Source organism: Coenobita brevimanus, chromosome 104 (assembly GCF_032717465.1).
Source record: "Coenobita brevimanus isolate Jiangsu-jjx chromosome 104, ASM3271746v2, whole genome shotgun sequence".
NCBI lineage: Eukaryota > Metazoa > Arthropoda > Malacostraca > Decapoda > Coenobitidae > Coenobita > Coenobita brevimanus.
Genome location: NC_137057.1, coordinates 46,314,775 through 46,330,608, shown reverse-complemented (window position 1 = coordinate 46,330,608; position 15,834 = coordinate 46,314,775). Strand labels below are relative to the sequence as shown.

The 15,834-nt window shown below is 40.8% G+C and overlaps 1 protein-coding gene across 2 annotated transcripts in view; it reads right to left on the bottom strand.

The window, feature by feature from the left end:
- Nucleotides 1-15,834, bottom strand: part of Ufd4 (ubiquitin fusion-degradation 4-like) — a 309,902-nt gene that overhangs the window by 49,618 nt on the left and 244,450 nt on the right. For both annotated transcript variants that reach the window (XM_080285051.1, XM_080285052.1), the window contains 7 exons: nt 15,480-15,602; nt 12,156-12,413; nt 10,808-11,041; nt 8,751-8,941; nt 7,029-7,281; nt 5,328-5,441; nt 1,077-1,259 (listed from right to left, as the gene is read on the bottom strand). In XM_080285051.1, coding sequence (XP_080141177.1) covers nt 1,077-1,259; nt 5,328-5,441; nt 7,029-7,281; nt 8,751-8,941; nt 10,808-11,041; nt 12,156-12,413; nt 15,480-15,602 — 1,356 coding nt within the window. The remainder of the gene's footprint in view (nt 1-1,076; nt 1,260-5,327; nt 5,442-7,028; nt 7,282-8,750; nt 8,942-10,807; nt 11,042-12,155; nt 12,414-15,479; nt 15,603-15,834) is intronic.

Genomic DNA, 15,834 nt, shown 5'->3' with positions numbered 1-15,834 from the left:
TCATAGAGTATGGGTAATGGATGGTCCAGGTAATGGTCATCCAGATAAATAAGAGATTATTGTACTGTATTTCATCTTCTCTCGTTCTCACTTTTCTCTCTGAGATAATAATCCTGCACTAAGAGAGAGACTTTGTATGTTTTTCTCTGCATTCCCAGATATGATGCATCTGGGAGAAAAGTGACAATACTCCCAAAACACAAAGAAAATGCCATCAAATACAGTACAGTGCATTTCCCCAAAACCAAAACAGCTGGGATACAAGGCTTTTGGAAATCTTAATTTTTACAGAAAACAGGAAACCTCCATCCTTACCATCAATTATATACACCGGTATCACCTATTTGACACTATTCTCAGTATTCACTGTATCCATGCCATATTTAGCAACCAACAGTCTTAATTTTTGTGGATCATCTGTGAAAGTTCAACAGTAAATGTCTTTTACTTTACTGGGAGAGAACTATAGAAAAATGTAATGATATCAATCTTGTGGATCAAGTGAGTCCAGTTTGTGCTAGCAATGGTGACTACAGACTACGGCAGCCTTGTCAATGCCTATACAGCAGCAACCCTTGAAATTAAACCAGAGTAACCATATAACCAAATGACAGTAGGTCATTTAGCGAGTTTAGACACTCCAACCGGATGGAGCCTGTAAGGGTTCCATCTGAGTGGTGGTTGAGGCTTATTCCTTATGTAATGCCATTCAGGGGCTGGTGAAGCTGGTCACCAGTATAAGGGTTGGGGCTTGGGGCCCCCACCCTTCTGTTTTTATGGGGCAGAAGGAGAACTAACAAATAGCACGATCAGTGAAACAGTCAAAAATTTATCCACTCACCATTCAATAACAACTAACTCAAAGTCAAATGGCCACCATTTACGGGATTGTGGCGTCTGGCAATAGATAGATAAATAGACCATTCAAACCAAACAGATCTCCACTAAAACATCACACCAATGATCAGATATGCATGGAAAAACAGAAGTAATGAACAGTATGACCAGTGAAATGGGTCAAACACATTCATCCACTCACCATCCAAGCCAAACAAATCTCCACTAAAACATCTCACCTGTGATTTAACAAGCCTCCTTTGCCGCCTCAGGTTAGCCTCTGCCTCCTTTGCTGCGCGTCCCAGGTCCTCACACACGCCCGTCACTAACCCATACACCTCCAGCCCAGACAGGGACAGGTAGTGTGTTTGACCTGAGGCATTTTTACCCGTCTGTTGGATGCGAATGTGCCGCCATCCGGTCTGTTTTGGGGAAAAATGGGTTAGAATGGATCATCTTACGTTAATTCCTCCAGAATCATGTAAAGTAATGTCTTTGCTACCAACAGATGATTTTACTGAACCTGAGGCAGATCTCTTGTAATATGGAGGTTAAAGAAGGCTATACTCTTTCATTATAATGATTTTATAATCTATTTACTTTTTGCTTCTGTCAGATGATTTCATTCAGCTGAGCAAAGCATAAAAACTTCTATGGATTAGGACAGGACAATCAAAAACTTCATAACTTTAATGTAACAGTATCAGTAATAACCCCTTTAAGGAAGAAGACACCCGGCTATTCATTCTGACAACAATTATTTTTATTTAGTACAACCATCATCCGCTCACTTGATGTAGTGCTGCCTACTTCTTCCTTAGCCGTTATCATTCTTTTTCTGTGTCTGCCCTCCTCTCCTCCTATTTCTCCCACCTTTCCTGTCACTTCTTATTGCTTCTCTTTCCATTACAGGTGGTTTTACTTTGAGTAACAAGCCAAATGGTCTCCTGTTAGCCAAGAAACCATTTACAATGCTGGGTGGTAACCATATAACCAAACCATATGTGCTCCCTACGTGTCAACATGTGAGTTGGTGGAGGGTTAGTGCCCCTCCCCATAAAACAAATTACTCAAAGTCAGTGCCGGTCCTAGCTTTTCTGAGGCCCTACGCTGGATCTCTTTTGGCCCCCCCCCCCACTCTTTATTTACATTTCTCCCTCTACCCTATATATTCACCCCTCAAGTTATACCTCTATCCTGAGCAATGTAAAGTAAAAAACTTGCACTGCATAATCTTGTATTCTTTGAATAAAAGTAAAATATATGATACCTTGTGTGAAGCTATAATTTACAAGTAATTATTACTCAGATATATCATCATCATCATCATCATTCGGACCTCCTTTCCCACCCTAGGGCAGGGTGAGGAGTAGCAACGTACAGACAGCTCAAATTTTCCCAGACTAATGGGCCACGCTTCCATTCACTCATCATTCAAGCCCCCGGAATCCTGGCTCTATCGGAGATATATAAAAACAGAAATGATATATAAAAACAGATATATAAAAACAGAAATGGTCATTACCATATAACTCCATAGTGGCAAAAAGGCTACAGCATATATATATATATATATATATATATATATATTGTAAGATTATGAACTACAACTATTAGAAAAGGAAAAATTTATATCTAAAATGCTTAATAACGGCATACAGGTTGCAACAAAAATATTGAAACAAAACTCGCAACATCAGTAAAAATACCATTATAATCGGTAATAATTCTGAAATTTACACCACAACGCTGTAGGCTCTCATATAGAAGTAATCATAATCCACAGAAAGTTTGAAGATTCTAATGTTATACTATAAATAGCAATAATGAATATTATTATTATTACACGAGGAATTTTAGCAATGAATTTAGACTTTCACCCTTCTGCATTTTCTTGAAGCGAAGTCGTCTATTACATCATCAGAGTTAAAATGCTTCTCTAGCTCTCTGTTGATGCTAATGACAGCAAGTGAAATGAAAAAGTTACCATTCAGCTAAATGGCACCCCCAATGGCTGTCACCCGGGGCGGGCCGCTCCCCTGCCCCCGCTTAGTGCGCCACTGTATCTGGTTATTATCTTTGCGGTATCTGGTTATTATCTTTGCAGTAGTATGGCGAACCAATTAACCAAAATCAAGGGGGTTTGATTTTGTTGGAATAGACTGGTGTTTACACTTGACACCACCACTGACACTTGCATCTTTCTTAGAAGCCATAGCCAGGGTTAAGTATAAGTGAAATGAGGTAAGAAGAAGACAAAACTCTGGGATCACACCAAGACATGCAGTGTAAGTAATCCAAGTCATCACACCTTCACTCAACATTATGTGTGGCCGTCCGGTAAACTGTTCTCATTTTCACTGAGTCTGGCACCATCAGTGAAGTCCTCAGCGCCTGTACTGTTGATGTAAATCCTCTGCACTAGGTGAGCCTCTATTACATTACTTTGAAAACCTATATAAAGGCAATACAAAAAGCCATATCCAGTGATGGGGAGTTTTATCAATGTTATAGGTGTTGAAGACATCACTGATGGTGCCAGACTCGGTGAAATGGAGTATAGCACCAGAATGCAGTCCACAGAACTTAAATAGATAATTCATAGAAATGTGCTTACTCTTGCAGATGATAACTCCATAAGACCATTTAAATTTTTTTTTCAGTGATCACCATTATATCAGCCTTTAAGATCCTGATCTGTCAAACTGTGGAACAACTGTGCATGATTAGCTATGCGTGCAAGCATATCTTTAGAGTGAGTGAATCTGACACATGGCCCTCGTGAATTTTTTAGGTGTTCTGATGAACGAAGACCTCTATTTACAATTTTGGTTTTTGGCCTACTTCTTAGCTTGGTTTTGAGAAGATTAACTTTGCTGAATACTCTTTCACATTCAGCATTGGAATATGTGGCAACAAAATTTACCGCCATGCTATCTTTCAACCCAAAATTATCGTACCAACCGTACGATAATAGAAAATGGTATCGTACATCGTTCCAGAGGCAATGCTATCGTAAACATACGATAATTATCGTGCGTGTGGCAACACTGTCAGCGACTCGGCTGATCTGCAGTGCGGCACTCAGGATTGCCATCAGCATTTAATGTTAAATCCCAGTAAACAAATTTCTAACTACCACTAGTTTTTGTTGCTCAAAAAGACTAATATAATTTTTGCCTGCAATCATTCAGTTATTAGTGTTCATACAACGTTCATGCAAGTGGAACCAATTAATCAATATAAGCACCATTCTCGATTTACTTGATAAGAAACAGAGGCTTGAGTGTTGCATCTGCACGAGGCTTACATGAAGGAGTGTTAGTGCCAACTTTAACATATGGATGTGAGACTATGATGTGGCATGAAAATGAAAAGCCAAGAGTAAGAGCAGTGGAGATGGGACTGCTGAGGAATGTATGTGGAGTACAGAGGGTGGATAGGATACGAAATAATGTGATTCGTGAAAGATGCGGAGTAAGGAAGTCGGTGGACACAGGAATTGAAGAGAGTGTACTGAGATGGTATGGTCATGTGGAGACAACGGATAACAATAGAGTGGTGAAGAAGGTATATCTGAGCGAATTCGAAGGAGGGAGGAGGCGAGGTAGGCCAAGGAGAAGGTGGAGAGATATAGTGGATGAGTGTGTGAGGAAGAGAGGTTTGGAAGTCGGTGAGGCTAGGGAATGACAGGAGATCGAGCTGGCTGGATGAATTTTGTGAGGAGATATGCATGATCAGGGATTTTTGGCACCCCTTTTTAACGTGGCAGCGTCTGGATTGACTCTGTTGGATACGATATGTGAAGCTACAGAACGTGGTGAATGTTTTGGGCGTATCCGATAGAGCCAGGATTCCGGGGGCTTGAATGATGAGTGAATGGAAGCGTGGCCCATTGGATTGGGCAATTTTGGGGTGTCTGGACATTGCTACTCCTCACCCTGCCCTTGGGTGGGAAAAGAGGTCCGGATGATGATGATGAATTATTTATTTTTTTTAATACACATCCTGAGGACGGGAGGCCTCACCATCGATTGGAGGCCCTACGCGCTGAGCGTAGTGAGCGTATAGGAAGGACCGGCCCTGCTCAAAGTCAAATGGCCACCCCTTACTGGATTATGGCATTTGGCAATAGATAGATAGACACAAGACCTCTCAGTATCAGAGTAAATACATACCATAGTTAAGGTCTACATTACAGGCAACAAAAACAACCAAGTAACTCATTTTAACACAAACAGCTATACTTCTCTCACACTACCTGTGCCTAGATTTCTGTCCTTGTTCTGCTCATTTCAAGTAACTCAGTGACACAAAAATTTATTGCTACAGCTGTATATCCTGGCCATACCAATTCTCTGTGACTGGCACCACATTCCAGTGTTAATGTATTGTTACAACTCAGCATTCAAGGGGAAGAGATGGCAACTTTCAGCTAAGTTAAGAGTAAAAGGGTATAACGAGTGTGTATATTAACAGTGTGCACAAACCTTTTCATCATGTGGAGGTTGGATGTTCCACGTGTGTGTACTGCCAGGCTCGTTAAGGGAACAGTCATCCACATGTGTGTATAAGGTTGTCCACGTTACTCCATCCTTTGACACCTGCACACACAAACACAATATCATCACCCTCAACAAAAAAACTACAAACCAACTAATATTAACTTTTGCATGCACAGGAAAAAAAAAAAAAAAAAAAAAGGAAAGGAAAAGCTGGCCTTTGATTACACACTATCTATTTCATTCCCATTTAGGGCACGTCCATCAATTTTCACCCAATTGCATCACTGTCATCCAAATCTCCCTTCCCACCTAAGGATGGGGTGAGGAAGGGGGAAAACAGAAAAAGGGGGTGGGGGAAACAAGCATTTATTTTCCTAATATAAACTGGCTACTTTCTCCTCCACTCACCAGCATATCAACCATGGGCACTGAAACAGACCAAGCCTTTCTTACGTTAGCAATACTAGTCAGTAGAGGACAGGAGAAGTAGATGCAGTGAAATATCAAGTGATTATTTATCCCCAATCATACTATGCTATCCATCCATCCATCATCCAATCCTATGTTGCCCCACGAAGATACTACCAGGATCAAAACTTTACTATCAATCCCCTGCTAGCATTGTGTCCTACCTTTCCTTATTTTTTAATTCTCCCTTACTGTCCTACTGATGTAGCCTTGCTACTCATACTGTTGTTGTCTGGATCATATTTCTATTAAAAAAAAAAAAAAAAAAAAAAAGTAATGAACAGCTTGCATCGTTACAGCTGGCAAGAAAGTGCAAGCATGTTTACAAACAGGCTTCGAATTTTGTGCAGCAATGTGACTTTACTATAATAATATTCTACTGGATGGATTTCTTTATAGGAGACATACGAAGAAATTCAGAAAATTAAGAAACTAAAGATCAGAGTCAGGGGAATTTAAAGTAGTCCTGAAACCTGAAGCCTGTCTACTGTATAATTGCACAACTATAGGGAAGTGTACAATAAATGACACCAAATACCCAACACCACTGCAAACTGACATGAATATTATGATCCCAACCTAACACAAGGAAGTGAAGTTTGGACCTGGCTGGAATGACACATGAGTGACAGCACTGGAAATGAGTCACAGTACTTTAGGAAATGTGAGGCAGCATATGGAGCCGGAGAAAGAAACAGAGAAATAAGGCAGTGAAGGAGTGTTGTGTTATTGCTATGGATGTGTGACAAAAAATCGGAAGAACTTTTAGCTGATTTAGCCATGTGGAGAGAAAGGAGAATAAGGAACTGACTAGAGGAGTGTATGTGAGGTGGAGGAGGGGGAGGGGAGGAGGAAACCCTGGAGGAGATGGAGTGATGGGGTGGAGAGGTATAAGAGAGGGGTGGGTGTGAATGGAAAATGTGATATGACAGCAATTCATTTGTTGGCATTCTTTCTGGAACATAGGTGTCTGAATATAGATAGATAGATACACAGACAGACAGATACATAGACAGATAAATAGACAAAGGCAGATAGGCTGACATATAGATGGACAACTAGAAAGAGATAGAGACATAGATAGCAACTTGTTGTGGGCATCCCTTCCAGAACTAAGGTATCTAACTACACAGACAGCCAGACATACATAGATAGACAGATATAGATAGATAGATAGACAGATGGATATGGACAGATAACAAAGTGAGACCCCCTTACCTGGAAGAGCCAGTTCCTGAGGGCGGACCTGCCGTACCCTCTTGCATGCCTCAGAGTGTAGGCGGATGGAATGAACCACACGCCCAGGTCAATGGCAAACCAGGCCCGCTTATCATCATTGGTGTGGCAGTTGAGGGCTGATGCATCGCGGCTCAGGATGTCCTCCAAGCGACCGTACGGCAGGTTGCGGCCCTCACTGGACGTCACCACCACCAGGCCCACCGATGCGGGGTTCACCCACTCATAGGCTGTCCTGAATATATATTACCTCTTATTAACACCATTTATTTGGATGTTGTCCTTGTTAGGTTGCTTCTTCTGCCATCAGATGATCAAATTCTATTTAATTCTCTCTCTCTCTCTCTCTCTCTGGGTGACTAAAAATGACTGATAAGCTAAACTGTTTCCAGTAATCCAGGAAGCCAAATACTAAGCTGGTTGTAACCATACAAACAAATGATGCATGATCAGCCAGTGGGTTAAGATGCTCCAACCTGTAAAGGTTTCAATCTGAGGGACGGTAGGGATTTATTGCTCACAAAATGCCACTCAGGGAAGAATGAGGCTGGTCACCCCTGCCTTAAATGTGAGGACTGAGTAGCTAAGGCCCAAGCCCCTATGTTCTTGTCTGTATGAGGCATTATGAGCTTGGAAGATGATGAAGATGATGATGATGATGATTAACCCCTTCAATCTGGATAAGTCCAAGTTAGTTTACTCTTTCAGCAACAAGATGATTTTATTCAACCTTCACTGAATGTTACTACCACAAGGCCCACTGACACAAGTGTTCATCCATTTATAACACCTTTGAAACAAATGTATCACTTATAATAAATCCTCATTACACATGATCATTTTTGCTTTTTTTTTTTTTTTTTTTTTTTTTCTGCTACATCCACAGTAAGTTACAAAAAATTGCCAATTAAAGTTCCACTGGTATCAACTGAGCAAAATTACCATTTACTCCCACTTTACAGCAACAATTAGCCCACATGGAAAAAGTTGTAATATTCTGGAATGCACCTCTGACAATACAAGAATTTACTGTGTTTATCCTTTTACTGCCACTGGTAAATTTCATTATTTAATGCATGCTAACACCAAGTGAATCTGTATTTTATTCAAGTTGACACCAGAAGATCTTTAGGAATTAACTGCTGTTAAAGGCTATAAAAAACAACCACAATAACTCTTCCTCAGCCACTAATACACTAAGGTTTGACATTTTGACTAACTGAAACAATAAATTATTGTTTAGTAGAGAGAAATCCTAGCTGATGTTATTTCTGGACCATACCCTACCCCATGCTTCGGAAAGACAATGAAGAAGATGAAGATGAAGCAGGTGAAAATGGAGATGAAGATGAAAATGAATCATCAACACCATCATCCAGACCTCTTTCCCCACCCTAGGATGGAATGGGATAGGGTCCAGAGAGCCATAAAACATTTGTAAAAATTAGAAGCTTCATTCATTTATAAATGAACTAAGATAGGTACAAATGAATTAAAAAGAAAAAAGTATACAGACTGGTGAACATACCTAGTTGGATCTTACTTTTGCAACACACAGATGAATACCAGAAAGAAAAAAAATAGTCTTTAGTATACTAACTGGTGAAAATTCCTAGCTGGATTGTACTTAAAAAAAAAAAAAAAAAAAAAAAAAAAAAAAAAAAATGGTATACTGGCTATTGAATATTCCTAGCCAGATCTTACTTTGCATTGGTCCCGATCCAGTAGATAATGCCATTCTCATCAAACTCCCGAGCATTCTTGAAGACGAGGCGCTGTCCCTCCTTCAGCTTGCGCACAAACACAAAGGAGGAACGGTCAAAGTCGTACCACTGTTTGGCCACCATCTTCAGCAGGTAGCGCTCAAGTTGTTCCACTGTTGCCAGCGGTTCCATCTGCAAAGAGTAAATAACATGCAGAATTCGCTGCAGCTGTTGCCGTTACCTCTGAATCATTACACGTGAACCCGAAGGACTGCAGGAAAGTGGCCATTTCAACAAAGTACTCCCCAAGATCTTTCATTGAGGTATTTTGAAGGACTGGCTGTGTTGTGATAGTGGTTTAGTGAATTAACACATTACAACAAACACTCATTCTGTAATTTTTTTTTTCTTTTAACATTATTCTGTCTATATTACAGAAAATTTTCCAATTCAAGTTTCACTGCTGCCTTTAATGCTGATCTGTAAGTTCCCCCAAATAATGCTACCCGCTGTATGGAAAGAGTTATGATACCTGTATTTTGGAACACAACCCTGATATATGAAGAGACCTTACTGTTATATATGTGCCAAAGCAGACACGCACCAGCATGGCATAAAGTGGGATTTCAATGTTCATATTCACACACACAAAGAAGTATGGATCCTGCTTTTATGTCTGACACTAATCTCAAATCTGACTTCATTACCAAGTGCCTCAAGTGGTCAGTATCACACAAAACAGTTATCAATATGATCTCCTTTGCTCTACTATCACCTATACTCTGTTCACTTTAACTATGCATAAAAGTACTATACAGGCCGTCCTCGTTATAATGATGAGATGCATTTGGAAAAACCCAATGCTGAGACAGGATATTATGAAACGGGGACATTATAACGTAGAAAGTACAGTATAAGGATGTGTTTGAGAGCCTTAAGATACCCCCCCCCCTCCAACCAAGTCCAAAACCCACCCAAATGAGTCCAAAATCAAGTTTCTAGCTCACCTAAACTCCCAAATAGCTTTAAAACAAGCTATACTAGGCCTAAAAGCAGTTTGTAACTCACTTAATCCCAGAAATAAAATCTGAATTATAATAAGTAAATCTGGAAAAATATCAACCTAAGTAAACCGTATACAAAACTAACGGTGTTCACACCACCTATGACTAAAACACAATAATCTAAGTCTAAAAACAGTTTATAAATCAACCTAATCACAAAATTTAAGTCTAAAATACCATCAGAATTGGTTCAAAAAAGCCCATCAGATAAAAACCCATCAGATAACTGGGGACTGGCCATCGACAGGAGGGGAAGGATGTTAATTTTTTTATATCACTAGGGCGGGGTATCGTATAGCAGAGTATGACTGTATGTCCATCTTGAAGGCTGAGCTAGAACAAATATTAAAACCAAAGTAAGGTGTTAGTCACTACGAGGTTTTTTGGAAAGCAAGTTGAGTCATGGTATTGTCTTTTTCTCCCAATGAGCTATAGAAAATAAGCTGCAAAGGATGAAAATCTCTGCCTAGTTAAAATTAATGAAATACGGTATACTGTATATATAAGTGAAACTGTCTGGTGGTAAAAGGAATAAAAATATAAAAAGACCTCACACAGAATGACATACATAACACTGCACTTGCAATGCCAAAAATTTCTTGAGCTATGGCATGAGGCAACAGCAAAACAAATATCCCTTACAATACTTACTTAAAATTTTATATCCTTGGTATTCCCATCATCATTTGCAATTCCAACTTAAACTCACTTTAGGACACTGATTCATGTCTAACAATTTTCAACAATTACAGAACACAGTAAGGCAATCTAATTTTACCCTCTTCAAAGTGTAGGTGCCCAAGGCTAGGTAGCCATGGTCCAGTACACTTACAATAATGGCTGATGATCTGCTCACTTCCCTTGATCGTATTACATGATCAACTCCACTCACCTCTCAGGGATTAAACCAATGCAGGGATATTACTCTAATACGTCATTCTAACCACTGAACCACCAGTTACATTGGTAGTAAACCTGAGCTGAGTTACGTTACCTTGAGTGTTCGTCCATTCCGATCAATAAGAGAGCTCTCCCCTGGTGCTCTCTCCAGTCTGAAGCGTAGTCTTCTGCTCAGCACCTGAAGTCCCGAGCCGGCACCAGGTATGTCATAGATGTACAGCGGTAACTTTTCAGAACTCTCCAGAACAGACACCAATTTTCTCACCAGCTGGGTCCCTGGTGTTATCATGCTTCCTCCACTACCACCACTTTCATCTTCAACCTTGTCCTGCGAATCAACATAATATGATTACTTCAGCATAACATGAGGCATTAAATTCCAAAACACATGAAACAGGCAATCAAGCTTTAAGAGGGACATGACATTTTATAAAGTAACTAACAGACTGACTCAATCAAATAAGTTTATGTGAAGCTACAGATCACTGTGAATGTTTTTGACGTATCCGATACAGCCAGGATTCTGGGGGCTTGAAAGATGAGTGAATGGAAGCGTGGCCTATTGGAATGGGCAAATTTGGGCTGCATGGACATTGCTACTCCTCACCCTGCACTTGGGTGGGAAAGGAGGTCCAGATGATAATGATAATAACAGCTATATCAACACTGCATTAGTAATCCATGCATATACGCCATTTAATAATGCCCACTGAGTTGAGTGTTTCTGGCTTCCACTATACCACACTGGGAATTGTGCAGCCACTAATGCATTTGACAGGTGTAAAAAAAAAAAAAAAAAAAAAAAAAATCACTGCCATACCTTGTCTCCTTTACAATGACTTTTCTGCTATTATGATCATTATTTACATTATCCAGACTATTTTTCCTACATAGAGGCGGGGTGTGGTAGGATTCACAAACACACACAAAAAAAAGGATGTTTTGAAAACAGGAAACCTACCAACAGTATGTCCAGTGTAATGGGCTGCAAAATTACCCCCACATCATTAATGTCCCTGCTATATATACTGGCTCTACCTCACATGCCTAACCATTTTCACGTGCTGTTTTTGGTTCTCTTTACAATGGTCCTTACATACATCTGCTAGAGAGTCACTCCATTAATTATTAAATAAAAATATGTATTGCAACACTGGTCAGATCATAAGTATGCATGAATCTATTGTAGCAGCTGATTTCAGTTACTCCACTGCCTGAATTGAGTTTCTGTGAGGCGAATAAAATTGTCTGGACCGAGTTGAATAAAATACGAGGCTGCTTATTCTCGGTCAAAATATTTAATTGTGGTATTTCTTTTAAGCTTCCTGTGCCCTAGGTTTCTCCTATGCAAGGTAAAATCAGCTGATGTTTACCAAAATAATACACAAAGTAGGTAAGTTGCAGCCAAAGGGTTAAAACTACTAAAAAGTTGTAGCACCCACCATGAAGCCTCTCTTGAAGACATTGCGCCTCTGTTTGATCATCTTGGTGGCGCGACGGTGTGAGAGCTGCCTGTTGTCATCGGGGTGGTGGGACAGGTGTGGGTCGGGGGTGAGGAGGGTGAGCAGGGCCTGGACCAGACCTGAGGAGTGCAGCTCATAGGCAGACACAGTGCTCTCGTCATGCAGGAGTGTTACCAGGTCATCAACAGCACTGCGTAGGATTTCACACCATTCACCGCTGCTGCCTTTGTTGCTTGTCTGAGAAACAGATACAAATTGTCGTTAATCCCTAGAATCCAGTTGACGTTCTTTTTAGTTTATTACTGTTGCTGCCAAATTATTTTATTCAACTCAAGGAAAGGCCTCTTATACTCCAAGAGTTTAAGGTTACAGCCCATATTCCTGTTGGTGAAGAACGCTCCCTAACACCTCTTCCTTAGCACTGCTGCATATGGCTGGTTGATATCCTTTTGTACATTATTTACACAAGGTATGGTGATTTGCAAAGATTTATGTAACACAGAAAAGGACAGTAGGGTGTAATAAACAAAATAAAATTACTTGGGAGCTTCCTCAACCAATGGTAACACAGACCTATATCCAACTCTTCCAGTTTGAAGTCTGTTCTAACCTAAAATCATCAGATGGTGGGAAGAACAAAATGAATAACACTCCCACAGATCCACGAGTTAAAAAAAATATATATATATATACATATAACAATCAGCTCAAAGGTAAACACAGTAGTCTGTTCAATATGGTGATGTGTTTAGTATTTTATTTTTGGTATCTCTTGATTATCTTACCATAGGAATGGCTTTTTGAACTGAAACTCTCCCATTAGGAGGCTCTTCAAACCAGAAAAAATTATCTGGGACTACCCCCCCCTCCCCAAAAAAAAAAAAATCTCATCAGTAACAGCCTATGAGAATGAATAAAAACTCTTCATGAACGCCTTCTTTACTATGAGGCTCTTCTAAGCTGAATAAAAACATCTGGCAGTACAGTATTTATTTATTCGTTCATTCATTCATCTAATCCAGTGTTACCCCATGAGAAGCGCAGAAGCCCGGGGCTGGGCAAGTTGGTCCTGACATTTAAGATGAGAGTGACCAGCCTCACTCATCCTAGAATGGCATTATGTAAAAAAAAAAAAAAAAAAAAAAAAAAAAAAAAAAGTGAATGAAGTACTACCAAGCAATACAAAGTCCCCTACCAGACGATAACTATACATATGTACTGTGTACTGTATACAATGTGGGTATGACAGCAATTTGTACATACAGTACTGTGTAATAATACAGGTATGTATGTTAAGACCTTGACCTTGGGAGTAGATGGCTGGTTGTTGTGAGCGACAGCTTCAGGAAAAATATTTTGGTAGGAGAAGGGATTTTTATTTTGTTTTTGTTGACTTGGAAAAGGCCTTTGACAGAGTCCCTAGAGAGGTGGTGAAGTGGGCAATGAGAAAGCTTGATTTGGAGGAGTGGCTGGTTAGGGTGGTTATGGCCATGTATGTGGGTGCTCACATCCAGGTAAGAGTGAATGGAGATTTGAGTGCTGAGTTTTCCATGAATGTTGGTGTGCATCAGAGGTCAGTCTTGAGTCCCATGTTGTTTATCATGGTACTTTAAGCCCTTTCACGTGACTTTAGAAACGGACTCCCATGGGAGTTGTCGTATGCTGATGATTTGGTGTTGATTGCAGAGAACGAAAGGGAGGTGGAGGAAAGGTTTAGGAAGTGGAGAGATGGTATGGGGCACAAGGGTTTAAGGGTAAATGCAGATAAAACAAAAGTGATGATATCTAGGGTTGGTGGTGGTACTGTCAAAGATGAGGGAGAGTAGCCATGTGCAGTTTGCTACAAGGGCGTGGGAAGTAATTCCATTTTGTGCGGTGTGTGTGATAAATGGGTGCATAAGAGATGTAGTGGTATCAGAGGTAGACTGCGAGATAATGCTGATTTTATGTGTACAGCGTGCCGGGGTGAGCAGGTGGAGATTGTCAGATGTGAAAGAATTGAACTTGCTGGTGAATCTCTTGAGTGCGTGGAAGAGTTTTGTTATTTGGGAGACATGTTGTGCGCTGGAGGTGGGGCTGGAGCTAGCTCTGTGGCTAGGGTGAGAAGTGGTTGGAAGAAGTTCAGGGAGCTCTTGCCTCTCCTGACATTGAGAGGATTCTCCCTACGTGCTAAGGGGTCTTTGTATGCAGCATGTGTTAGAAGTGTAATGCTGTATGGTAGTGAGACCTGGGCAGTGAAGATGGAAGATATTCGCCGGCTCAGACGTACAGAAATGACAATGATTAGGTGAATGTGCAGTGCGTCCCTGCGTACAAGGCCTGGAGGGGCTGGGTTTACGATGGAAGAGTTGAGAGGTAGGATGGGACTGGAGTGTATTGGTGTTGTGATGAGAAGGGGTAGATTGAGATGGTTTGGACATGTGGAGAGGATGGGGGATGATAACTGGGTGAGGAAGGAGGGAAGTGTTAATACTGGGGGTGGGGTTATGAGGGGTAGACCAAGAGAGACATGGGATGAGGTCATTAAGTGTGACCTCAGGGTTAAGGGACTGAACAGGGAAGCTGCAATGGATCGTGCAGCATGGAAAGCCGCCATTAGGTGACCAAGGCTGACACATGCAAGCATGTTGGAGCCTTTAAAAACGAAAACGAAAACGACACACCGTCATGGTATGGGGAACAGTTGTGTGAAGTTAAAGCAAAATCTGTCCATGCATGTGGAAGTTACGGAGCGGACACAAAATTGCGGATGGACTGACGGATGGACTGATGTAATGACGGAACCGCACAAACCTATAGTTCCTGACCGGTGTGACTGGTAGGGGACTAATAAAAAGGGCAAAAATTATTGACAATCATCATCATCTTCTACACTCAAGTATTAATGCTAAACTGGGAACATATTAGGTGTGTAATAAGTGTTATTGTTGCTAAGGCTCCAGGCTCATCAGAACATAAACCTGGTGGACTGCAGGCTAAAGCTGCCCTTCTGCAGTCCATCATCATCTTTTTGGAGGACAGGGAGGGATGTTTTTGTAACTGGACAGTGTTGCTGCCAAGTTACATCAATGCCACCATAGCTAGTTGTTCCTCTCCAGCATGCACTGGGCTCACATTCAGGATGGTAAAATACAGGAAAGGATAATTTCAGTCAGCGGTCCACTGGGTTCATGTTTTGATGAGCCTGGGGCTGTTATTACTATTACTGTTACCACTGCTACTACTAAGTTCATATGAATCTATGGCTACAACAGCAACAATTGTACAAGTCTTGGTGCGACCTAAACATAAGCATCACCTCACCTGCTTCTGACACGCTCTCTCGATTTGTGCTACGATGTTCCCCAGCTTGGCCACCACACCTCTGGGCTGTGTCTGTGCCGCCTTGAAGTATTTTTCATATACGTCACGTGCCAGACTCTTCACCTGAAACATCATCATCATCATCATCATCATGGACTTAATTCCCACCCAAAGATTCAGCAACGTAAGGTCCATAAACAAGGAGAGAGAAGGTGTGAGAGCTACAATATCATCACAGTGCCTGGCGAATGTGCAGGTTATCATCCACACGCAATTCAAGCTCACAAAATTCTCATTCTGCATTACAATTACATTTTTTTTTTTTTTTTACAGATGCACTTCAAATACACCTGTC